This window comes from Anoplopoma fimbria, chromosome 9 (assembly GCF_027596085.1).
Source record: "Anoplopoma fimbria isolate UVic2021 breed Golden Eagle Sablefish chromosome 9, Afim_UVic_2022, whole genome shotgun sequence".
NCBI classification, from domain to species: Eukaryota; Metazoa; Chordata; class Actinopteri; order Perciformes; family Anoplopomatidae; genus Anoplopoma; species Anoplopoma fimbria.
This window is the reverse complement of record NC_072457.1, coordinates 17819003-17845948: the sequence shown is the minus strand read 5'-3', so window position 1 is coordinate 17845948 and position 26946 is coordinate 17819003. Positions and strand designations below refer to the sequence as shown.

General features: G+C 43.4%; 1 protein-coding gene across 1 annotated transcript in view; it reads right to left on the bottom strand.

The window, feature by feature from the left end:
• Positions 1 to 213: 213 nt before the first annotated feature.
• The window catches only part of LOC129095522 (VPS10 domain-containing receptor SorCS1), a 157672-nt gene continuing 130939 nt past the window's right edge, over positions 214 to 26946 (bottom strand). The window contains exons 15-27 of the mRNA XM_054603998.1: positions 25278 to 25395; positions 21576 to 21709; positions 19907 to 20020; positions 18173 to 18344; positions 15108 to 15294; positions 14339 to 14472; positions 12606 to 12729; positions 12065 to 12177; positions 10838 to 10972; positions 4328 to 4427; positions 3243 to 3348; positions 2524 to 2681; positions 214 to 275 (exon numbers count right to left, since the gene is read on the bottom strand). Coding sequence (XP_054459973.1) covers positions 214 to 275; positions 2524 to 2681; positions 3243 to 3348; positions 4328 to 4427; positions 10838 to 10972; positions 12065 to 12177; positions 12606 to 12729; positions 14339 to 14472; positions 15108 to 15294; positions 18173 to 18344; positions 19907 to 20020; positions 21576 to 21709; positions 25278 to 25395 — 1657 coding nt within the window. The remainder of the gene's footprint in view (positions 276 to 2523; positions 2682 to 3242; positions 3349 to 4327; positions 4428 to 10837; positions 10973 to 12064; positions 12178 to 12605; positions 12730 to 14338; positions 14473 to 15107; positions 15295 to 18172; positions 18345 to 19906; positions 20021 to 21575; positions 21710 to 25277; positions 25396 to 26946) is intronic.

The window sequence follows — 26946 nt, the reverse complement described above, 5'->3', positions numbered from 1 at the left end:
CTTGTATAAATAAATGGGATTCTAAAACGTTTAATTTATCGCACATATGTTGAAAGAAAATGATAACCTGTACACAGTTTCTTGTGGTTTGAACAGAGCACAGTATGTGTCAGCAGGGTCCAACATGCACAGGTATAAAGCTCAAAACCATTGTGTCCCAAATGATACAAAAATGATCCATGACGCAGCTGGAGTGGTCCTCCAGTCCACAGTTTAGACGATGTACGTGGGGAGTTCTGTGGAGAATTTCACATGTACATGAGGTTTCATACATCCTGGGGAAAAACAGGACAGAGAAAGAAACAGGTGTCATAGGATAGCTTGTACAAGTAGCTGAATAAACATTTAGCTGGTTGCATTACAGTAGGTGAAACTTATGCATTTATAAATTCTTGGCGTTTTGGTTGTGTGGGGGCAGCAGAACAAACTAAAAACACAACATCTGACATATATTTATAAGGAAAACACGTTAGCAAACGGTTAAGACATCCAGCAAACATGGAGCCACTATTCATTTGGAGTTCTGTTTTTTGGTAACTCAATCAATGTAAGTCAAACATCTATTATCTTTTTAGTTAAGTTTTGGTCTCCACCACATCCTGAGAACAATATCTGGCTTTTTAGCTGCTTTGAGCTCCACCATGTTTACAAGTTAGCCGCTAATCCCTAAACAGATATCTGCACAGATGTTGCTGCATGAATGCATAGTCTGTAGGCAACAGGACAAGGTTTTGGTATTGGAAGCGTGCTGGTTTCCGTTTATAGTATTTTTTACGTCTGGTAATATTATTTACTATTACATTGGATAGGAAACAGTCTATGTGACGACAATTTAGCTTTGGATTAACATTTTTGATCTGTTATTTAGACGAGTGAGATGTTGTTTCTCAACTCCAATGTCATTGCTAATCGATCAGTAGATAGTGGCTGACGTGCAGAGGAAAGTCTTGGTATCTGTTCTGCAGAACCTGAATTGCTGTGAGCTCACTTTTAGGTGGGTCTTTGTTTTGCTGCTGGCCCTGTCCGCAGCAGTATACTGCTTCCTGTGTCGGTACTCGTGGCCGTTTCTATAACTGTGGATAGGTACCTGATACAACTCTAACTCAAAACACCCTGACTATCCCTTCAATATAAAACATATTCATTTGTGCAGCTTTGAAGCTGACTTTAACAAAAAAGTCAACTACAACAGACTGTCATTTATTTACTGCAATGCAAAAGTAGGAGTGAAGACATTTTTAATCAAGTATCTATTATGCTATTTTCCTGGTGCATATTTTTATCTCAAGTTACAGTTACAACATGTTTACATGCGTTAATGCCCATAATCCTCCTTGTTTTTCTCATCCTGGCTGTCCTGCAGCACCTCTTCTCACCCTCTCTCTGAAACGCTCCGTTGTAACGTTTGCTCCTCCCTCCAGAAAGCAAAGTCTGCTCTGATTGGTCAGCTAGCCCGCTCTGTTGTGATTGGTCAACATTTCACATTTCAAAAACTCTTCCTCCAGAGCTTCAGCTCCGTCTCTCTCTTTTGTTGTTTGAGGTCCAAACTAGCCGGAAGGAGTTTTACGTCACTTCCGTAACATTATGACCTCATAAAGTTACAGAAGTGAAGGAGAGAATTCAATGGAGCCGTTTCAGGGGGGGGGGGGTAACTCCTTTTAGGGCTGGACTTCAGGTTTTACACTCTACGAACCTTTTACATGTACAAAAATATATATAACATACTAAAGAAGAGGGAAAAAGTGGAAAAGGATAATAGGGCCATTTTAAATAATTGAAATGCAATATCTACCAGCTAACATTAACAGTAGCTCTCAAAATAAGTACAGTCTCATTTTAAAGAAACAGGACATAAAATGTGAATACGTGCTAATAACAGTATCAGTCAATGTCAATCCCTTCATTTGCATATTCACAGAGCAGACAGATATATGGCAAAGTTTATCTTCCCTTAAAAAAGATTGTAGTCATAAATTCATAAATGAGTTGGGGTAACGACATCATGTTAGGCCATCACATTTAAATAGCCTATGAAAATACTACAGGTGAGTGACAAATTGCAGAAAGGACCTGAATAAATCAGCGGAGACAGCGATAAATAAAATGCTGATGTTTCCACACAGGTTTACTAAATGCTCTGATGAATATTAAAGTGATTAACCATGCACTATGCCTTTACAGCACCAGATTTCAACCCATCAGCACACCTGTGGGAGATTTTTGAGCAAACGTCTTACACTTGGATCTTTCTTGAATTTGTCACTCATCTGTATTCTCGGGTGATTAAAGGGTGACAGCACTGAGGGGATCAATGGAAAAGCAGCTGTTTTTTATCATCATACTCATTTTTGCTTAGCTGTTGTTCACCCCTTGACCGGACCATTTCACTTCTGAGAAACACACAACAAAAAGCACAGGATGAGTCTCATGAAACAACAAACACAATGGTGTGAAATAAACAATGGGAAAAACAAAATGGAAATGCCAGTCACAAATAAGGGTCAAAGCAGAGTGGGTATCTACCTATCGGCCGTGAGTTAAACTCTGTGTCCAGAATCTCCAAAGAATGCACCAAGTCCCGCTGTGAGCCGGGCGTGCCCTCTGTTGGATTAGCTGGACTCATCATTTCTTGCTCTTTTTCGTTCTGCATCTGCGCATAGACGTTGAGGCCTGGGATCTTCCTTGAGGAAAGATTTACAGTGAGGCAAAGGGATAAAGACAGCAGCCTAACTAAATCAAAGAGAGCAAGGGCCATCTGCAACCAGACAACATTTCTTATTTACTCAACTCGTTTTAACTTTGGATCATATGATTGAGCACATATGCATGTCAATCCGAATCTACACACGTACTAAATGTGATAAGGTGTGAAAAGCTGAGGTTGGGTTTTGTCTCTGTACATCTTCATGATCCTTTATGCCCTTTTCCCTTGAAACTGCACCTTGGACATAATTTAACATTTCAGAAAGGTCAACTGCCCACGTTCAAAGGGCTTATTATTGATAGCGGCTGAGGCTGACTGACATCTGTTTTGCAAAGAATGACCTGACAATTCCCACACATTGTGTGAGTGCAAAGCCAATTCTCCACTGAGGAGCGCTGGGTTCGCCAGTTGAAGATGTTTGACAGGCAGCTATCAGCTTTTGTTTACTGAGCTGTCAGGACGCCATGACCCCTTTCATCATCTCACTATCACATACAGGGTGACGACTATATACACATGACTCTTCGTAAACCCTTACCTCTTGAATTTGTAGATGACAAATACAGCTAAACCCAAAACCACCACTGATAACAGCATTAGCATAGCAGAGCCACTGTGGTTCTCGCTGGTGTCCACTAGAGGCGCTGCAGAGACAGGAAGACAAGAGCCACAGAGTATAAGCACCGCACCACATCCACACAACCTGTATTTCCACCCAGCTAAATCATGCAAAGAGCAGTCAACAGGATCATTTACACCTGTGTCAATCATAGATAAATCAATATAAAATTCAGTATTATGGACGTCTCTTACTCTTTATCTTAAAAGCCCCTTTAGGACAGTAGCAGCATCCCCAATAGGAAGAGGCACACATACTTGTAACGATGCTCACTCTCTGAATGTCTCTGTGTAGCTACATGGTGGGAGCCAATCAGACACAGGGTTATTAGTTGACTGGGGCAGCAAAAATAATAAAATACCTGATTGTCCACTATGGAAGCACATAAAGGGCTCTATTAAAATGATATTGGAAACTAGAAAATGAAAATGTAATTCCACAATAGCATTCTAATTTTCCACGTTTATTTTCTTTGAGTAACGATTTAAATGAAAATGCAAAAACCCAATACACAGCAGGGTAAGTCTTTGAAATGTGATGTCAAATGTCGTTTTCTTTATTCATTTTCAAAGTTTCAAAACAAACTGCACTTTAACTTTCATTGTGGCTCAATAACAGAAAACCAGGCTGATAAATGAATAGTTTCCAATGTGGGTTTGACTCTAAGAAATGAATTGTCAAACATCTTTTCCGTTGTCATTTAATATGGTCATAGAACGCCCATACATTATGTGAAAATGAAAAAAGGATTATGGCATTTTGATTCTAAAAGTTTCACTCAAATATCGTATACATGTGGAATAGTATAATGCTATTGTGAAATTACATTTTCCTTTTCAAGTGTAAATTTTCCTTTTAATAAGCTCCCCAATGGGCTTCCATAGTCCACTGTATTTAGGTTTCCTGGTAGTCAGCATGCTTTATGTCCTGTCCCACTTACTACGTGACCTACAAAGGCCCTGCTGAGCAGCTCTGAACACACACAGGCCGCTCTGCTTGTTTACCTGCTGATAAGTGTGCTGCGTACACGGTGACTTGGACCCCTGGCCGCAACGTGAACTGGACAAGGTTTTGATTCAAGGCGCTGAGCAGAACCTCAGAGAGCTGTTGGGAAACAAAATAGTTTTATTTTGTAGAAGAATGAAAAAAAACTGATCGAGTAAAGTCACTGCCAAGATCATCAAACCACATGTCTCATCGAGCTCGGGTTTTGAATCGTCATTTAATAACTGTTCTGACATTTCAGAGCAAATTGGTTTGTTGTCCTGATCAATCTTACACAGACTCCTCCATTATTTTAATGTCAGACTGAAAAATAATTGAGTCCAAATATCACTTGCCCTTGACAGCACTTCCAAAGGTGTCCAGGTTTAAATGTCTGCCTAGTCAGTTGGTAAATGATTGCCAAGCACAGACGGTGGATAAAAAAACAGAAGCACATCATGAAAATAACAATTGTTAGCTCAAGTCAAGGTAACACAGGAAGCTGCATAGATGGTCATTTTGAGGGACCGCAAGCTGAAACAGGTCGGGTCCTGAGATACACAACTGAATCTGATTAAAGCTTTAAAACACATTACATCATTTCCCCTCATTAAGGTGATATGGTAGACAAGGATTTACACATCCAGCACACAAAGAGCAGCATTAGTTTCATTTGGAGTCGTGCTTCCGTTCTGCTCCCTACAAATCCCATCCATCCATCCATTTCCTTCCGCTTATCCGGGGCCGGGTCGCGGGGGCAGCAAGCTAAGGAGGGTCCTCCAGACGTCCTTCTCCCCAGCAACACTTTCCAGCTCCTCCTGGGGAACCCCGAGGCGTTCCCAGGCCAGACGAGATATATAATCTCTCCAGCGTGTTCTGGGTCTACCCCGGGGTCTCTTACCAGTTGGACGTGCCTGGAAAACCTCTAAAGGGAGGCGTCCAGGAGGCATCCTGATCAGATGCCCGAGCCACCTCAGCTGGCCCCTTTCGACGCGAAGGAGCAGCGGCTCTACTCCGAGCTCCCTCCGGATGTCTGAGCTCCTCACCCTATCTCTAAGGCTGAGCCCAGCCACCCTACGAAGGAAGCTCATTTCGGCCGCTTGTATTCGCGATCTCATTCTTTCGGTCACTACCCAAAGCTCATGACCATAGGTGAGGGTTGGAACGTAGATGGACTGGTAAATCGAGAGCTTTGCCTTTCGGCTCAGCTCCTTCTTCACCAAAACGGTCCGGTACAACGCCCGCATCACTGCTGATGCTGCACCGAACCGCCTGTCCATCTCCCGCTCCATTTTACCCTCACTCGTGAATAAGATCCCGAGATACTTGAACTCCCCGCTTGGGGCAGTGACTCACTCCCAACCCAGAGGGTGCAATCCACCGTTTTCCGGAAGAGAACCATGGCCTCAGACTTGGAGGTACTGACTCTCATCCCGACCGCTTCACACTCGGCTGTGAACCGCCCCAGTGCGTGCTGAAGGTCACGTTCAGAAGAAGCCAACAGAACCACATCATCTGCAAAAAGCAGGGATGCGATTCTAAGGTCCCCAAACCGGAAACTCTCCTCCCCCGGCTGCGCCTTGAAATCCTGTCCATGAAAATCACAAACAGGATTGGTGACAATGGGCAGCCCTGGCGGAGGCCAACACGCACTGGGAACAAGCTCGACTTTGTGCCGAGTATCCGGACACAGCTCTCACTTTGGTCATACAAGGACCGAATGGCTCGTAGTAACGAACCAGGTACCCCATATTCCCGCAGTACCCCCCACAGGACTCCCCGAGGGACACGGTCGAAGGCCTTCTCCAAGTCCACAAAACACATGTAGACTGGATGAGCAAACTCCCATGCACCCTCCAACAGACCTGCAAGGGTAAAGAGTTGGTCCGCTGTTCCACGTCCAGGACGGAATCCGCATTGCTCCTCCTGGATCTGAGGTTCGACAATCGGACGGAGCCTCCTTTCCAGCACCCTGGAGTAAACTTTCCGGGGAGGCTGAGCAGTGTGATACCCCTATAATTGGAGCACACTCTCCGGTCCCCCTTTTGAAAATGGGAACCACCACCCCGGTCTGCCACTCCACAGGCACTGTACCCGACTTCCACGCGACAGTGAAGAGACGTGTCAACCAAGACAGCCCAACAATGTCCAGAGCCTTTAGCATCTCCGGTCGAATCTCATCCACTCCTGGCGCTTTGCCGCTGAAGAGCTTTTTAACTACCTCAACGACCTCCGCCAGGCATATGGACGAGACTTCCCTTGAGTCTTCAGACTCTGCCTCTTCCACAGAGGACGTGTTGGTCGGGTTCAGGAGTTCCTCAAAGTGTTCTTTCCACCGTTCGACAATATCCCCAGTCCGGGTCTGCAGTTCTCCCCCTGCTGAGCACAGCCTGAGAAAAGCCCTGTTTCCCCTTTCTGAGTCGTCTCACGGTTTGCCAGAACTTCCTTGAGGCCATTCGAAAGTCCTTCTCCATGGCCTCGCCAAACTCCTCCCACACCCGGGTTTTGCCTCAGCAACCGCCGCAGCTGCAGCCCTTCTGGCCAACCGGTACCTGCCTGCTGATTCAGGAGACCCTCGGCCAACCAAGCCCGAAAGGCCTCCTTCTTCAGCTTGACGGCCTCCTTCACTGCTGGTGTCCACCAGCGGGTTCTTGGATTGCCGCCACGACAGGCACCGATCGCCTTCCGACCACAACTCCTAGCAGCAGCTTCCACAATGGAGGATTTGAACATGGCCCACTCGGATTCCATGTCCCCAGCCTCCCCGGGATGCACGAGAAATTGTTCCGGAGGTGGGAGTTGAAGACCTTGCAGATAGGATCCTCAGCCAGACGTTCCCAGTTCACCCTCACTACACGTTTGGGTTTACCGGGTCTGTCCGGCAGCCTCCCCCGCCACCTGATCCAACTCACCACCAGGTGGTGATCAGTTGACAGCTCTGCTCCTCTCTTCACCCGAGTGTCCAAGACATACGGCCGCAGGTCTGATGACACAACTACAAAGTCGATCATAGACCTTTGGCCTAGGGTGTTCTGGTACCAAGTACACTTATGAACCTCCCTATGCTCAAACATGGTGTTTGTTATGGACAGTCCATGACTAGCACAGAAGTCCAACAACAAAGCACCACTCGGGTTCAGATCGGGCAGGCCGTTCCTCCCAATCACACCCCTCCAGGTTTCTCCATCGTTACCCACGTGAGCGTTGAAGTCTCCCAGAAGAACTATGGAGTCCCCAGTCGGCACCCTTTCCAGAACACCACCCAAGGACTCCAAGAATGCCGCGTACTCCGAACTGCCGTTTGGTGCATAGGCACAAACAACAGTCAGAGACTTTCCTCCTGCGATTCCCAGTTGCAGAGAGGCGACCCTCTCGTTCTCCGGGGAGAACTCCAGAACAGCGGCGCTCAGCTGGGGGCTTGTGAGTATCCCCACACCCGCCCGGCGCCTCTCACCCTGGGCAACTCCGGAAAAGGAAAAAGTCCAGCCCCTCTCCAGGAGTTTGGTTCCAGAACCGGTGCTATGCGTGGAGGTGAGCCCAACTATATCTAGCTGGTAGCGTTCCACCTCCCGCACCAGCTCCGGTTCCTTCCCCGCCAGAGAGGTGACATTCCACGTCCCTAGAGCTAGTCTGTGATGCCGGGGGTCAGCACGCCCAGGTTTCCGCCCCAGCCTGCCGCCCAGCTCACATTGCACCCGACCCCAATGCCTATCCCTGCGGGTGGTGGGCCCACAGGGTGGCGGCACGATGTAGCTTTTTAGGGCTGGGCCCGGCCATGCCCCATGTGCCAAGGCCCGGCCACCAGACGCTCGCCGGCGAGCTCCCCTACCAGGTCTGGCTCCAGGAGGGGGCCCCGGTTTCCCTATTCCGGGCGAGGTGCCACAACCTTGCATCGTCCGATTCAATCCCTTAAAGAATAATCTGGCTGAGCATCTAAATGCTCACCTATGTTCCTCAGCTAACATGTCATTCTGTTTGTCTGCTGTTTGGTGCTTGGTAGGTTATGAACAGTGTATTATTTTATTTTTTTGGGCTGAAGATGATTGCCTGTTGCAGATGGAAACAGGGATGTTAAACAATGAGCAAAGTGATTCTTTGGTTCTGAGGGGAATTACAGAGCTGGGTGATTATTATCTGTGGGTGTGTTATTATCATAGAGTGTGTGAAGTGTGATATTAATTGGGATGCTAATTTTACCAAGTGCAAAAACAAATGCTCCAAAAAAGGCTTAAAACAAATTGAAACAACTGAACGCTGAGCAACGCTGTGGTAGGGACACGACGCATCGGCCACACCCTTAATTATGCACAACTATAAGCCTTAATAAACTTTAAAGGGAAAGTTAAAAACTAATTCATTTCACCTACAGTTGTCCTGAACCAGGAAATTAGAGATCAAAACGGATTTTGTAGCAGACTGTCAACATGTGCAGCGTTGGGCAGCTGTGGCTCAGTGGAGAGCAGGGTCGTCCCCCAATCAGAGGATCGGTGGTTCGATCCCCGGCTCCGGCAGTCCATGTCGATGTGTCCTTGGGCAAGACACTTAACCCCAAATTGCTCCCGCAGGCTGTTCCTGCGGTGTATGTATGTGTATGAATGTTAGTTAGGGTCCTGATGTGCAGGTGGCACCTTGCATGGTAGCTCCTGTCATCAGTGTATGAATGGGTGTGAATGGGTGATTGATTAGTAATGTAAAAAGCGCTTTGAGTGGTCGGAAGACTAGAAAAGCGCTATACAAGTACAGTCCATTTACCATGTTTATTTCTGCTCTAAAGCTGTTCATTTTAACATGGAGGTCAATGGGGATTGACTCGCTTTTGGAGCCAGCCTCAAGTGGCCATTTGAGGAACTGCAGCCTTTGGCTTCATTTCTCAGTCCTGGAGGTTGCTTCTTTGTTCCTACAAATGACACCTACTACGATACACAGTTATTTGATCCATTGTTAATATGAAGCTTAAGGTTCTGAAAGAAATTTACCAAATCATGACCACATTAGGCACACCAGACAAAAGATAAGAGAAATCGGTGACTGAAGTATATCATGGCACACAAATTAGCACTCTGATGCACTTTGAACACTGAACAATATAAAGGTAGTATTCAACTGCATCATTTGTAAGTGCCCATTACCCGAAGAAACATCACTGCCTCTGCCAACAACCCCATCTGTGCTTTCCTGTTTACGTAAGAGTCTTTGTCTGTGGGACCTTTCCACTGTGCTGCATAATGCATAGGATGAAGCTTCACTTGATCTCTGCTTTTCCAAACTGGCAAGTAACCTTTTGGACTGAGAACAACTAACTTTGATATAAATCGGGCAGATTACCGTGACCCATAGTCATAATCTATTTGCCCACACAGGATTCTTTCATTCAAGCAATTATAAATCTCTATCCAGAGTTCTAAGCCTTATACAATCTTAAAATGAAATGTGCCTTTTGCAATGATACTCTAAAAAACTGTTCTTTCTCTATTTTATCTGCATTCAAGAAAACAAACATAAAGGGAGCTGCATAGAAAAGACATAACGCTTAACAAAATACAAAATCTTCTCTCTGCAGATCCTACTTTTTCCTATGCAGAGGCTTCATTTATTTCATCTGCCTCATTTGCCAAATTACTAGTGATATGAGTAATTTCTGTAGTGCTTCATTCTCCCCCTTATATTTCTTAGCAGTTTAAATTTAGACCATGCTATGACTAATTACTTTTCCCACTGTATACCAGGGTCAGTAAATCTATTATATATTCTAATAAGCAGAGCGCGCTCTACACTTTCAACATGCCAACCTTGAATGAGGATTTATTGCTGGCTTGTAGGATAAAGGATCTTTTCAGGCGATCAACCAGGTGTGAGCGGGGAGGGAAGAGGAAAACCAAATTGATTTCCTTCCCAGTTTCCTTCTCTACACAGGCCTGTGGAATTCTTCCCACGGAGAGCAGATCCAAAGTTATTATCAGTCATTATCTATTAGTGAGGCTCAGAGCTAATTCGGTCCATCTTGATACGCCGGTGATTTAGTGAACCAATCAACCATGACAATTTCTTTGTCTGGCTCTTTAGGCTCAGGACTTCGGCCCGCCTCCCCCTCCCCCCCTTAGCACCCCACAGGATGTGACTTGAGGGAGTTTAAAAGCCGTTCCCCCTGATAACTTGTTAATACTTGTCAGGCTTATTGATGAGTCTATTGCAGAGATTCCTCAGGCGTATTCTAGAATTAGACTCTTTGAAAGACCTGGACAAGCTTCAATGGATCGATACTGACACCTGCTGGAGGAAGGAGGAACTTAAATTTGGGATTAGTTTTCAGGGAGCAATTTGTGGCCAAGCTGCTGCTGGAAAGAAGATCTACCCATGAGTCACAAAGACGGAGAAAAAGAAAGGTTTTGAACTTGTGTATGGTGTGGTAGAATTACAATGAGGATAACAAGGTGAAATCCTTACACCTACACAAATATTGTCTCGGCCTGGAAAAACGAATAACTGTTGCACACACACAGCAGCAGACAGAGCAGCAGTTGTTGTCTCACCTGATCTAAATGAGCAGAACTTTTCTCTGCTTTCCCCTCAGATAACTGTTTGTCAGGAAGAAGAAAGAACTCTGCTGCTGTGGGTAAACCTGGGAGGATGGTGACCAGAAGCTGGTCCTCTCCTACGCCTGTGGCCTGGAGGGAAACACGACGAAAAGAAGAAAAAAAAGAGTTAATTCATCCAGCACTGAGTATGAAAAACTGCCATCTGCTAAAGAACGTCTTCTTAGATTCATGCTTGTCTCTACTGGAATTCTTACAGGAGATAGTTCTTCATTTAAATTTTTTGGCAAAATGGACAATTCACCGGGGAGCCCCTCTTGTAAGTAGCCTATTTTAGATTAAACAGGCTTAGTTTTGTGATAACCATACGATAAACGATAAACCACAGTCAGACACGTTATCAGCAGCATCATGTAGCTGAACTATGTAGCTTGATGCATACATGTTGAGGGTGTACTCTGTCTGCTATGACTGTAGGACAAATAGACACAGCATGTCATTAACTAAAAGTTTTCCCTGATTCCTGAAAGAGGTTCTTGTCCCAGCTCTCATGGTTTTGCTGCAGTGAGTGTGGTAAGGTCTTATATTTTCAACTGAAAGTTGTTGTTTTTTTGGTGTGTCTTCTAGCTCCCAGGCTGGGGGTGTCATTGAAACATGATGTCAGTAACAAATAACAAAACAGACATGTTCACTGAAGACAGAACAGCCGGGTGTATTTCTGGCATCGATTTTGATTTTGCGGCATCAAAAAGTGTGAAAATATGATGCAAGGCCCAGAATGCTTGCTGCTAGGAATCAGAAGAGCACCAACGTTGCGAGGATGTTGTAAAAAAAGTTAATGAGGCGAAATCTGTACCTGACATGGCATGCGTGGGTTTGAATCATGTCTTACATTTGACAGGTCGCTCTGAGCATCCTTTCAGGTCAGTGCAGAACACATTAGGCACATACTGACATTCTCCTGTACACACATCCACAACCTTGTTACCACATGGCCCTGAACTCACACAGTGTGTGAGCCACTGCAATCAGCATGCTCTTGAAATGTATTCCCCCCTCTCCTCCTTCTTGTCTTGTCATTCATCATCATGAAGTCAGAAACATGTCTCAAAGCCTCAGAGAGGTCACGCTGCACTAACAGAACGTCAGAGGTCCAGTCCAGCGCCGACAGCATTTACCAAAGAAAAGCAACGGTTTCTATGAAAAGACCTGAGGGGGCTTTACCTGGATCAGAGAGTTCTTGATGACTCGGCTCACATCCAGCCTCCATTCTGCAACATCAGGGTTGTGGTCATCCAGGTTAGATGAAAAGGCAAGCAGATGAGAGCGGAAATATTCTGCAGGGAGAACAGTAAATGTGTGTGAGCTGCTTTTACTTTTCATCCGTCAATAAATGCGTTCAGCCTTTAGATTCAGCTCATGTGCACCAAAATCCAGCATCTCCGAGAGGAAAATTTGATTCATTATTTATTGCAACTTTTTTTGTTTTTTGTTTTCATTGTTTCATTTTAGTTCTTATGGTGTCCAGTGACATTGATACAACGCAGCCATTCATAAGACACTTTTCTCATGAGAACAAACTTTCTCAAAGCTGACTCATTTGAAAGAAGTACAATATTACTAATATGTAAGGAACAATGAACAACAACAATAAGACGCAGGTTGTTACAAAGTTTAATAATCCTTAAATAATGATGACAGTAACATCTATCTGTTGTCATGAGCTATCTTGTGTGTACAGAGAACCCCAGTGGAGATGGCTCACCGTGGACAGCGATGGTTTTTCTGTCCTGCAGAATAGTATTCCCTGCAGACACCTGCACGGTGACTGTACTGATGCCTTCCCGGGAGAACGTGCACGCCACACTACCCTCTAGGGTGATTACTGGCTGCTGGGGGAGGAAAAGACAGACAGATAGAGAAGGTAGGGGTGAGTGAGAGTCTGGGGGTTTGGGTGGGAGACCCTTATCAAGGGATGGTCTCACACTGCTGTTATTTACACTACAGAGGTGTGAGCACATACTCACACACACATGCTCAAACATGCACGAGCATAGATTGTTAGCTTGGCTATAATTTGTGCTGTGCTGAACACAGTGTCAGGGTCCACAGAGAGTTCCCTGTGGGACCCCCCTGTCATTACTCACAACTCCATTTGTTCCTCAAATAGCTATAAGATGCTAATAATGTCCTGGGTTATTACCAGCTGATTTAACTGGCTGTCCTTGTGGAAGGGCGTTTATGGCTTAGAACAAACACATTAACACAACTACAATTATGAAGACAAATAGTAAGAGTGTGGCCTTTGTACATACAGGGCTTAAAGCTTACAGTGCAACTGTTGTACCAGATGGATGGAGGCTGGTTTTTAGTTTCTCAATCATCTCAAAGTGTCTCTAGCTGGAAAATAACATCAACGTAAAATTCAACAAGAATTTTTGGACATTCTTTTTTTTTTTTTTTTTTACATTTAAAGGGGTTAGTTCATAGGATTATAAAAAATATATTTTTCAAAAATATAACTGGAGCAGTGTTCAGAAGAAGTGGGGTTTGTGGTTTTATTGATGGAGCCCAAAATATCAGGCCTGACCCAAGATGAACCCTCATAGTTTCTGTTCAAGTCCCAACCGAGGCCGAACCACTGAATTAGGCTCGGACCAGTTCAGAAAAATAATTACTACTGTAAATTAAAGAATAATTAAAAACCATTGGTTTGAACCCAACCCAATTCAATTTAGTCATTTTCAGCCAATTCAGTCTTTTTCTGCCACTTTTAATTAAATAAACAAACTAGCAGAACGCACACAGACTGTATGAAGGAAACACACTGATGGACAATGTAGTCTCTATGTTTGGAGGGCAGTGTTATTTTGACCAGCTCTCAGAGTTTAAGCAGTTTAGTTGTCATTGGGTATTCTTTCCCTGTTTTATACAAATAAATGTAAATGAAGCTGATATGGACACAGTAGTAGAACTGAAATGCTGGCCTCTTCCTGTTTGGAGAATGCAGCCAGATCCAACACCTTTAACATATAATGTTTTACTGTTTGGATGAGTAAAAATTCTACACACATCCTAAATGTCATTGTTGTGGCTACAGATGTTTCAAAAGCAGAGATCTCTAAAACTGTGCACATAAACTAAAGCTATCTGCATGGCAAGATACCATTAAGATCTATTCAAACATTTTAACTCTGAGTGGGATTGATCAGCTTTGCCTGGCAGCTTCTGACCTGAGTAAGAGGGGTGAAGAGAAATAGTGAATAGAGGCTACACTTCACTGGCTATCAGTAATTAATCTGATGTGTCTCTGATATGTCAGCAAGCTTCGATGCTGATTAAAAAGGCAACAACTTTTGCAACCTGGATGTACAAAAATAGCTTTAAAAACTAACGATCCTCACACTTTGGAGAAGAGGAGTCAGCAAACTACTTAATTGCAAACGGGCAAAGGGAAAAGGCTCAGAGAGAAGACGGAAAGTCTTGAGTGTATAGTACCTCTGTGTTATTTCCGATCCACCAGATGTAGGTGACCGTTCCCACTTGGCTGGGCCACAGAACAGCAGTGAGGTTCACTTCCTTATTCCTCACCGCCACAAAGGGAGCTGAGAGATGGATGTACTCCAGCTGACCTACTCAGACACACACACATACATTACAGAGTGAACTCCATCCCAATGTGCAAAAACGAGAAAAAAATAAAAGATGAAACAATTTCTTTTTCAAATAAAGAAAAAAAGGTTGTTTTATATTTGTATGGGGAGGCTGGGTTTGTTCAGAATTGTGTCCCGTACTGGGACCGTTGACTGCCATCTGTGTGTTATTTTTCATTCGTGGCACTCCTGAGCCCAAGGTGGCTCTATTTGTTCAGCTGGCACATAGGATTGACAGATTGGTGGGGGGCGACAGCGCTCCCGGATCCATAAGTCAGCTCCGTTACATCTGTCACCCCCTGAATACACCAGGGGTGGTCAGCCTCGCTACATATGAGTCTGCAGTGGCTTCTCTGGGCTGAGCGGCTGTGAAGCATAAGCTTACTTGAGTGGAAGTGTAATGGGACTTGTTCTATCTCACTTGTTTGTGTGGTTATGGGAGGGGAGCATGTTCTGTGAAGAGATAAAGCAAAGAACTGTGTACAAGCTGACAGTCGCAATTCTACTGAATGTGATAAAAAAATAAGTAGAAAGCAGAAAGAGCCAAAAACTGGAGATTCTCTCATCTAAATAATAAATATGCACATTTATAATACAAAAACTCAGTATCTCACATGTTACGTGCAGGTAGAGCATGACAGTCTCTGAGCCGAGGCTGTTCTCCCCGGTGGCAGTCACCCGGTAGATTCCCACAGCTTTGTAGATGTGTTTGATCCCGTCCTCAATAGAGCTCACATTGGAGTAGGTCAGAGCGTGGCCGTCTCCGAAGTCCAGCGTGATGCTTGTCCTCGCCCCGTCGCCCTGCACGGGACAAACACGTTCAGGGAATCTGCAGGTTTGGCCTTTTTAATAAAAACCAGCCTAACTGCCATCCAAACCCCATCCTCATTTGAACACCTGTCATTCAAACGTCCTAAACCCCTGGTCAATTCAATTATCTGGACCCCATCCCTCTCCCAGCCCTCCGCCTGCTCCTCCTCTCTGTCATCAACTCCTCCCTGTCTACTGGCTCTGTTCCTCCTGCCCTCAAACTTGCATCTGTCACACCTATCTTCAAAAAGCCTGGCCTTGACCCTCACATCCCAGACAACTACAGACCCATCTCCACTCTCCCTTTTCTGTCTATAATACTGGACCGCACTGTTGCTTACCAACTCAAAACCCACCTGGACTCCAACCAACTCTACGAATCACATCAATCCGGACTCAGATCTCATCACAGCACAGAAACCGCCCTAATCAAAGTCACCAACGACCTCCTCCTCTCCTCAGATGACTATTGCCTTAACGTCCTAATACTACTTGACCTCAGTGCAGCGTTTGACACCATCAACCGCTCCATCCTCCTCTCCCGTCTTGAGTCCTCCCTCCATATCACTGGCACAGCCCTCTCCTGGTTCAAATGCGCATCAATAACTTCAACTCTGACACAGCCCCAGTCTCTTAAGGTTCCCCCAAGGTTTGGTACTCGGCCCCCTCCTCTTCATCCTCTACATGCTCCACCTTGGTAACCTCATACGCCACCATGATCTCCACTTCCACTGCTATGCTGACGACACCCAGCTATACATCTCCACCTAATCCATCACCCACTCCACCATCACCAACTGCCTCATAGATATAAAGACCTGGATGCAAGTCAACTTTCTCAAACTCAACAGCGACAAATCTGAAATCCTCATCATCGGCCCCAAATTACTAAACAAATCTCACCACAACTTCTCCCTCTACACCGATGGCACCACTGTCCTTGTTTTCACAAATGTCAGTAACATTGCTGTCATTTTTGATCAAACCCTCTCCTTTGAACGTCACATCAACCACATGACAAATAACGCCTTCTTTAATCTTAAAAACATGGCCCGTCTACGCCCCTCCCTCTCCTCCTCAGCTGCTGAAACACTCCACGTGTTCATCACCTCTCTACTGGACTACTGCAACAGCATCCTGTCAACATCTACCAAAATCCTCAACAAACTACAATACATCCAAAACTCCACTACCCATCTGCTCTCCTACTCCCGCACCAGAGATCACATCAACCAAGTCTTTCAAAACCTCCACTAGCTCCCCGTACAACAAAGAATACAGTTCAAGATTCTCCTCACTACATGCAAAGCCCTTCACAACCTGGCCGCCCTTTATACCTTCTGACCTTCTACATCGACACCGCAACCTCAGACCCACTGACGCCAACCTCCTCACCCCCTAATCGGTCCAAGCACCGAACCTGGGGGGACAGGCCCTTCTCCACTGCTGCCCCCTTCCTCTAGAACTCTCTCCCCCAGCACCTCAGACATTCCCCGTCACTCGGCACTTTCAAAAATGCACTTAAAACTCGTCTGTTTAAAATCAGCTTTCAACCTGTGATGTTAGTTGTATGTCTTTTTTCTCGTTGTTGTTTTGTTTATTTCTGTTATAATTTCTTGCAATTTATTGTATGGTCTTTACCATGTAAAGTGCCTTTGAGTACCTTTTAAAGTGCTATACAAATAAAATGTGTTATTATTATTTATAATTATTATTTTATCGCCCGCAGAGTCACTCAGGTTCTAAGTCACTCCTTATGTTGCACTCCTCTAACACGGAGCACTTTGTCCAGCTTGGAAATAGATATGCAACCATGTCCTAGAGATTGACACTTCCACAGCCTTCACTGTGGTCCTGCTCATTATAATGTATGGCACTTCAGACGGATTGGACCAAACTGGTGTTTACAGTCAAAATCCTTTCATTCTCGTTGCTATTTTTACTGTTTTTTAAGTCCAACGGTTGTGGCTGGGTTTTCTAGCTTTATTGCTGAATCACTGCTCCCTGTGAGCCAGAGTGCATCCTTGTGTTTAGGTGGCACCACCTACTTGTAAAATCATTTCTGAATAGCTGTAAAGATACTCAGTAAGACTAACTAGTTTTAAACTAAAGATCTACTGAATCAAATTTCAATATCACAGCATATCTTAGCTAAAAACGTGTTGATTGCTAGGACATTTGTAAAGCCTTCTGAGCGAGAGCAATAAACTATGTGTCTTTTGTTTGTATCTATGGCAAAAGGCATGATCCAACCTCCTCCGCTTCTCATTGGCTAACTCTGATATTCTCACCCTAACCCTAACCAATAGGGCCTGGTCATGCCTTCAGAATAGTAGGATTTGTAATTTAGAAAAAAATCATTCAATGTTTTTATCATGTTTTAGGATTTCATTTCTGTACTTATGACGCTTCATAAACATAAAACCTTTCATGAATAATTCAAAAGAGAGAAGACGGTTTGTAGTAGGAGCCGTCCTGTCAAACGTGTTAAAGACTTCTCTTTCATCATAGCAGTCTATGGGGGAAACGCTTTATGGGCCACAGGAGCTTGTTTCATTGTCATACTGCAAGTGGCCCCTGGGACATATTAGCAGCAATGTGGCCCGGTATCAAGCTCTGTTAATATATCCATGGTCAGTGGTCCAAGAAGAACACGTATATAGAGCTAAATAGGGAAGAGACAAAGTGCCTCTGGTGTCAGAATGTCACACCGATGTGACAGTCTCATCATAGGGAATACTGCATTCCAAAAGATTTACTTAAAATATGTAATGTTGGTATATGTAGAAAATACTGATAATTCAGACTGTTAACTCATATTTACATTGTGAATATAATAACATTTATTTAAGTTCAGAAAACAGCTTACCTCCTCCAGAAACACAAGGAAGGTGACGTTGGTGCCCAGTGTGGCTGTCAGCGTTCCCTCACTGGTGACCAGGTGGAGACCTTTGGGTGCTTGGGTAGGACACTGCTGCCTCCTGGCTGTATACTCCACACTGACTCCAGCTGTACAGTTATTAGAGACCACTTTCCTGTAGCTGGAGGTGTAAAAACACACAAAGCTTAGAGATACAATGCCTTATATGTGGCCAGAAGTTTTGTTTAAAAACGATCAACAGAATGTGAAGAGGCTACAGTATAGCAGAGTATCTACTGAATCAATTTATCCTCAAAAAATGGTTCGTATGATATCTTATGAGAAGTTGCTGCTCAATTCTCATGCATTTTCCTATAAAAGTCAGCAACACGTGTCAATTACTTCCATATGGTCTTTTCAAAAGACATACTTCACAGAAAACTCAGTTACGTTTAGGCAAGAAAACTATTTAGTTTTAAGAAACGGAACTACTTAGTTAGTTTTAGGAAATGGAACAACTTAGTTAGGTCCAGGAAAACATTGTTGTTTGGGCTCAGTGTTAAAGTTATTTATATTACTAAAGTATGCAAGTTACGTGACAATAATCACGTAATTTATTGGGATTTCTATAATTATGACATGTTATCTTTCTTATGTATAGCTATGAATGCTGAATGAGACCAGCCTGACTGAAATGAGCATCCCCAGCCAGTCTTAACCTGCTAGTCTGTCCTGCAGGCGGCGGGCGGCTCCGGGAGACAACCCTTCAGTTAGACGCTGTAGCAAGTCCAATCAGCCAGCACAAACCAAGGCGACGAGAGTCACGGCGGGCTGGTGCTACTGAGTGTAATCAGTGTAACTATAGCAACAGAAAGTTTGCTGATCTGTCGGGGAGAAGGGGCAGTTGCTCCAGCTCCATTAACTGAAAGTCTGTCTGTCAGAGCTGCCACTGCTCTGCTCCAGTCACATAATCTCCTGCTGCCGTTGAGGACGAGACGGAAATGTGAGTCACTGCTGCTTTTTAAAACTTTGGATTTAACCCAAAACATGTATTTTTAAAACTAGCTGTAGATGTTCAAATTCCAAAAATGTTCTCAGCACTTTAAGCACTTCTAGCCCATGTTTGCTGAAAACTTTTAATTACCAAAAGCTCCTGAACATTGATTTTGAAATGAAAGAGTGTAATCTAGGAAAACCATACTTTGCACATTCTTAAATGGACTGTTCTTGTATCGCACTTTTCTAGTCCTACGACCACTCAAAGCACTTTTACACTACATGTCATCATTCACCCATTCATACACTGATAGCAGGGGCTACCATGCAAGCTGCCATCTGCACATCAGGACGCTAACTACATTTCACAAGGGAGCAACTAGAGGTTAAGTGTCTTGCCCAAGACACATCGACATGGACTACCTGAGCTGGGGATCGGACCACCGATGCTCTGATTGGAGGACGACCCTGCTCTACCACTGAGCCACCCAGCCACACTGAACGGGATACAGACTCTTTCATTTAGAGCCTTTTCAAAGATGCCTTACAAACAATACCTCACCCACAGCAGATCAGTACCAGTGGTTTATACATGTTTGATCTTCAGCCTGTCCTTATTGTCCCTGAGAAACTAATTAATGTACCCACAGCTTGCAACTCAATAGCATCGTTCATTTTACCCAATGGCTGTGAGTCGCTATGGAGAATATGTGCAGTGATTCTAGTCTGCACTCATCCAGTGCTTACCCTGTGCTGTTAAGGAAAGTCAACCCTTTGGTGCAACTCCTGGACATGGTTGATGGATGGAACCAAAAGGCGGGGGTGCACTTGCCATTGGTTCGTCTCTCGTAGCCATAGTCACTGTAATGATCAGAGAAGACAAAAACTGAAAAAGTTATCCAATCAGAAACCATGGAGGAACACTGCGGGATAAAACATATGGCAAATATACCTGGTGCTGTTTGGAATATAAAAAAAAGAAATAATGAGAAACACTATTTTGAGTGGAGCACGTACTTTTAAAATGACCATTATTTCTGACAGACAAATCAATTGAAAGATAATAAATATATTCCCAGCTGAAAAAGATCCGCTGCTCTGTATTTCTGACATATTGGATATTGTCATTCTCTTACGGAATTGTGGGAAAAAAACTTTAGTTATTAGTTAGTCATGAATGAGTCTTTCAGTATCGACTTCACAGAAGTTACATCGACTATTCTCTGCACCTTTAAAGGTGCTTTTTAAACAGCGCACCAGTTGTTTTGTCCTACAACTTATCAGTCTGAGCAGCGCTGTGTCCCCAAAATGATTGGGACAAATTGCCCCAATTAGTGCGACATGCACACAGATGCAAAAGTGTTGTGATTGTTAATGAAAGCGATTAGGCTTGGTGATTTATGGTTTTTATGGTGCTTATTCCAAAAGCTGCCTCGCTCGAGAGACCTGCAGATTTGGATCCAAAGCGAGAAAGAAAAGCAACATTAATACTGCTGATAATTCAAAGAAAGCAGGTTGAGGGAAGGTGGAAAAACAATCTCTGTAACTGCACTTAGAAAATAGTCACTGGCAGCAGCTACAAAATCAGTGTCTGGAAATGAATAAACAAACTACACAAAAATGTATTCATTCCAGACATAGGATTAGATAATCTGAATTTAGTGTGTTTGTTTTTAATTAAAACACTTTCGATTTAGACATTTTTTTTACGGATTAGATTTACCACCTGTTACTAGTAAAAGTACAATGAACGCCATTCAAAGTCACAGTTTCTACTTGTAAACTTGGGGCAAATCCATTGACGCCGACAACGACGAAGCAGTTTTCTGACGTCACAGCAGTGCGCCTTAGAAAATGGTTGAACTATCAACTAAACTTATCTATCTTATTATTTTATAATACATACTTTCAAACAGCAAAAGCGGTTCTGCATGTAAAGTAAGGTCAAAATATGTCCCTATATTTCAGGTAATCTCTTAATGTTATCTTCTCTGCAAGAGTTTTTCGGTGTAACATCAATATGTCGCGGTCAGCCATGGCTTTTGTTTACCTTTGGCTTCCTGTTCTTGGAACATTTGGAGGTTTGGAAGCTGAAAATTTGAACAGGGAAAAATTCCGACCTCCAAGTTGTCTGGATAGCACTACAAGGTTGCTGCTAGTGAGAGAATCCCAAGAAGCAAAAACATTCTGCTTCCTCTTTGAAGTTTTTATGGTGGTAGTATTCCAAAGTGGCTGTGTGTGTGACGTCCACCAGCACACATATTGCATCATAATTTCCTGCACATTGTTTTTTTATGGACAGTGTCTGTTTTTTGGGGTCTCACAAGAGACGGACTCAAAAAAGAACAGTCAAAATGAAGGAAAAGAAGGCAAATGGGTCTGAATATAGGATGGAGAAAAAGAAAACTATCCTTACCATTCAAAGTCAGCCTCTGTACAATCACAGGGGCCCGACGTCATCGATACAAAGTACGTCTTTCCCATAACGCACCTGGACGTGGGCTTCAGCTTCCGGTAGATTCTTTTCACTCCCATGAGGCACGGCTCGCCCTGCAGGCCCGATTTCAGGAGCGAACCAGGAGGAGAGAGTTTCAAAAATGAGCTGCTTTTGTAACTTGCCACCATTAATAATTCACACTATGCAACCGAGCATGTGTGTGAAAAGCACCGTTGCCTTGCATTTCTGCTCAGCGAATATTTATGGCCTCGTGCTGTGTGGTGTTCTTAACTGTTCCTGCGTCGCAAGTGTCACATTGTAGCTTGTGCTGCTTGAGTTCTTTTTTAGAGATTTCTTTTTTTGGTGACATTGAGATGAACGAGTAAGAAGGAGCTTCAGTCGCAAAAGCTGCCAGCATCCAATCCATTTTTAGCCTTGAATCTATGCGCACGAAGTGAATTTAAAATCAGTTGGCTTACAAAAAAACAGGAGAAGATGAAACCAGCCTGTTTCACTGCATCCTCCACGCTACACTACTGCTCTGTTGTCATGACCAGAACATTCTGTGTTTGTGCATTAGGTGTCAGTAGTGAGATGCTTAAAAAACCTGGAAACCACGAATAGACTACCAGCTCCTGCAAATGTCCTCAACTTTCCCTCTGGTCTTAAATAAACACAAGCCTTGTCCTCTGTTTTGAGGAGGTGTTCAGTTCATTCTTGCAGCAGACTATGATCTGCACTATTCTATATTTAGGCAGGTTAGCCCTGTTAACCCTAACCCTATGCTTTCATCATTAGCCTGCTCTGAGCATATGGTTGTCTCAACCAGTTACAGAATCGGGCCATGAATAAAGGCTCGCTGGCTTGGCTTCATGCCCGAACAGGTTGAGGGGTTTTGGGGCAGGTTTAATGTATGCAGGGGGCTTAGAGTCGGTTCACTCAGAGCATCGGCAGACGTGGCTGGAAAATCTGCATAAGTGCTCTGGGAACCGAGAAACGTCCAGGTTTAGTCCACTCACTATGCAGCCAGTATAAAGCAGCCAGTGATCGCACATCACCCTGAGGCTGCTGCCTGGTGTCCTGCTCAATCTAACGTCTGTATCAACCCAACCTTAAGACGCACAGAAGAATTTAGATGATTTTAGATGATTTCATTTTCCATGAAGGGATTGACACATTATTTTGGAATAATAGCTCATTAAGTCAAAACTTAGATCCTCTTTAGGGATTTGGAATTGAAGTGCATTCATAAGCTAAGCCTGCTGACATTAGACAGATAGACTGCGTCTGAAATCAATCCCTGTATGTTACCTATAGCACTATTTATTTTTCACAATTTTTCTTTGACCCTCAAACACTCCCATGCAGAGCACAGCGTTTTTGCAGTTGATACGCGTGTGTTCAACATACTCTCTCCCAACTCGTCAAATACTGCTGCTTGGTCACTATCCCTCGGTATCGGATATTGATGCACCAACTACCCCTCTGGTGTTGATTTTGTGTCGGGCGCAGTGTCAATATACTCTCATTACATGAATAAAGTCCTTTCAAAATAAACTTACATTTCTAACAGAACGTTAGGTCTGGGAAACACAACCACTTCGGTTTAGGAAACTGTGAAGGTTGACCTTAATGTCATTGACTAACATCTCTTACAAAACTTACAAAACTAATCACCAGAAGTGACTGACAAAAATAAAGGTGTAATAAGTTACGACTCGAACAGTGGTCTCCTGGTTGTGAGTCCCATGTTCGTTTTTTTCAGTCTTTCTACAACGTCATAAAACCAAGCAGCATGACAAAGCACCAGTATGACGCCCTGGGAATGAGAATGGGCCGGCCTTGCTCAGTGTGGGCCTCATAACATTGTAGTCCCACAAAAATAGTCATTGTTCCTTGATTTCACTGAATAAATATGGTCTATTCTCATAGAACAAAACAAAAAGCTAGACGTGTTAATAGTGTTTTTCTAACTCAGAATGTGTAGTGACATAGGGTGAAGAAATTGGTTACACTTTGAAAAAAATGTGGTCTACTGACATGCACAGGTCTATTACCTTGAAACAAATATTTTCATGGATTCATAATCTCTTCAGTGGTCCATTAATAGATAGATATGCTGCTATAGGCCTAGACTGGCAGGGGGCTACCTAGGATACACTGAGCTCCTCTCTCCTCTTCTCTCTCTCCATCTTTATGTATTCATGTCCTATTTATGCACATTACTGACTTTGCTTCTTCCCCGGAGTCTTTGTGCTTTCTTGCCTTGCAGGTTTCCAGGAATCGTGGTCGTGCCTCCTGCTGTGGCCCTGCTGACACCCACTACTACTACCATTATTATTATTATTATTATTATTATTATTATTATTATTATTATTATTCCCTATATCATTATTATAATTCAACTATATCCACTGCTGCTTTTATTGTTAGTAGTCTTCATTTTTTCCATCATTAATCTTCTTACTACTCTTATTATATGAATCATTTATGTCATATACATTGAATGTGTTGTATCTCTGTTATGCTGCTCATTCTGTACACATGACATCTATTGCATTCTGTCCATCCTGGGAGAAGGATCCCTCCTCTGTCGCTCTCCCAGAGGTTTCTTCCTTTTTTTTCTCCCTGTTAAAAGTTCTTTAGGGGAGTTTTTCCTGTGCCGATGTGAGGGAAGGACAGAGGATGTCGCATGTGCACAGATTGTAAAGCCCTCTGAGGCAAATTTTTGATTTTGGGGTTTACAAGTTAAATTGAACAGATTTGAATTAATTAATAAAGGTGATATTTGCACATATGCTGAATTTGTTCTTCTAACACTGAATGAAATTAGACCCTGTACATTTTGATAGACCTCCATCACTTAGAATAGTGTCTGTTAAATGCAGTAGTTGTGTGCTTTAATTGATTTCATTACGTGTTAAGGGTGAAGAGGAGTCATTCTGACACTATTGACACTTGTAGTATTGTGTTTTGTTCCATAAGAATGCTACCACTTAATTAGGCCTACACTGAGCAAAGCATATAAAGATCTTATTTTATGTTCAGTGACGTCCTTACTATCTATCAATAACCAGTCATTAGGTGGTTATTGAGGGAAAACTCTTAGTAAATGGCCTAGTGCTTGTTGAGTATGCATGCAGAAAAAGGCAATAATAAATGCTTTATATTTAAAAGAGTTAATGTACTACTAATATGCATGCTAAAGGCAGCTGGTACGATTAAGTGTTACACATTTTGCATAGTGGCCTATGCTATTGTGTATGATGCAGAGCAAAGAATCAGTGTGGATCTGCTTTAGAAAAGAGTCAGACAGCCTCCCTTCATCTGCAGCATGATCTAAATATTTTAACTGAAGCACACAGTTAGGCTCAACCTGCAAAATTTCACTGAAACAGACCTAACATGTCGACTAGCCGCCTTTCATAAGGGCAATTAATATATTTGTCACCAGGAGATCATCGAAAATAAATAATTCCCGATTCATTTTTGGGTTAGGCCAAAACCATTTTTTGTGATGTCACATTGACCTTAGATCATCAAATTCTCTTCAGTTCAATGGAGTTGAAGTTTTCTTCAAGTGAATTTAGTTGAAGATTGTCCTCCATCTGTGTTTCAGGGGTACATTTCTTCACCAACCGTGGCGAGTGATAAACCAGTCTGTGCTGGCATGTTCTGTACCTGGTTGTGTAGGTGCCACGTCTGATAGTCCGCCTCTGTACACCTCCTGTTGAAGATGGACCTGAAGTCTATTTTCACCAGCTGCCACTCCGAGCGATGACTGACATGGCCGAATATCCTGGAAAATAGCCATGCATGCTTGTTACATACAAAACAAGCTGCAGAAAATGACCAACAGAATATATAAAGATTAGGCTTGGTGCATTCTATGTTTTTCCCTTATTGTACAAGAAGACCAAAACCAACACGTCTTGATCCTTCTTATAAGATATATCTTCTTCCTCTGTGCCATAGAGCTTGATTATTGTGCAAAAGCTATTGAAAGCACACAAGTGAGCCACACTGTTGAACCATGAACACACGCACGCTGTAGTTTATATAAGCTGATCCAACAGACACTGTCCTGCAGCCATAAAAACATAAAGATTGATCCACTGCTGAATATAGACCCCAACAAACGCACTACAACAAATATTCTTTACTCCCCGTGCGGGAATATAACTTAGAAGAACTAACAGTGTCGCAGTTTGACGTCAGTCTGTTGGTTTTGGACTTTACATGGGATTTGTTAACAGTGAATGAATATATAAAAGTACCAGCCTTCCACTTGATGTCAGAACCTGGAATATGATGCCAAATCTGGCATCCTTACATCTTACTTTTTCTTTTTTGCATAGCAAGTTTGAACTGATATGTTGTTTTTGAAAAGAGTAACCTTATTTCTTCTGAAAGCTTAATCATAATAAATATACATGTCTTCAATGGTCAAAAACAAAACAGAATCCAAGGTTATTAGACTAACCAGATAAATATTCCATCTCCAGCTTAAATGAGTGGGTGTGTTTTTCTGCACTGACCCCTCTCAGCATTTATACCCCAACATATTTATCACAATCAATCTGTCAATTAGCTCTCGAGGCACCCGACCATGACAGGCACTTACTGTAAAAATGAGTACAAATTGATAAGAAAACAGTGCATGATGGTCTTATGAAAACTAATGGTGTGTCTTCCAGCTGAGAGGCTCCGTGCCGGAGGAACTTGCTTTCAGTGCAAACCTGCCAGCATTGTCTTTACACTGCCGCTGTTCCCCGCTCCATTTTGTTCTGGTCTGGGCTATTGCTGTGCATTATCCTCTCCCCTCCCTCCCTCTCTGTCTCTCCAGCTGCGCCCCATCACTCTCCTGTAGAGTTGACTGCAGAGCCTACTGTCAGTCTCTCATGTATGGCAGGTGTCTTGAAACATTGATGTAATGGCTGCGAAAAAACCCTTTTGTGACACATCCCAAAGTCCTGAATCTCTGCTGCAATGTGGGAGTAGTGCTGTGTCCTACCACCTGCACGCACTCCAGCTCTGGGCTCTTCTAATGATAAATGTGAACGAACACAGAAGGAATCTTCATGACTCTGGCTTCGGAGGACACGCTGAATAAAAAGGCAACTAACTGCTCGTCCCACTTTTTAATGCTGTTAAATCTTTCGACCAAAGTTTCTCGTCTGTTTTCTCTGGCATTTTGTGATCATTTTCTTTCAAAATGGACGATCATGCCGTCACTGGCTGACAAAGAATTGATCTCCTGTGATCATAATCTGGAGATGTTGGGAAGACCTTGAGAGAAATGTCTTTTATTCATGAAAAGGAAAACAGGCAGTCAGAAATGCTTAATCGA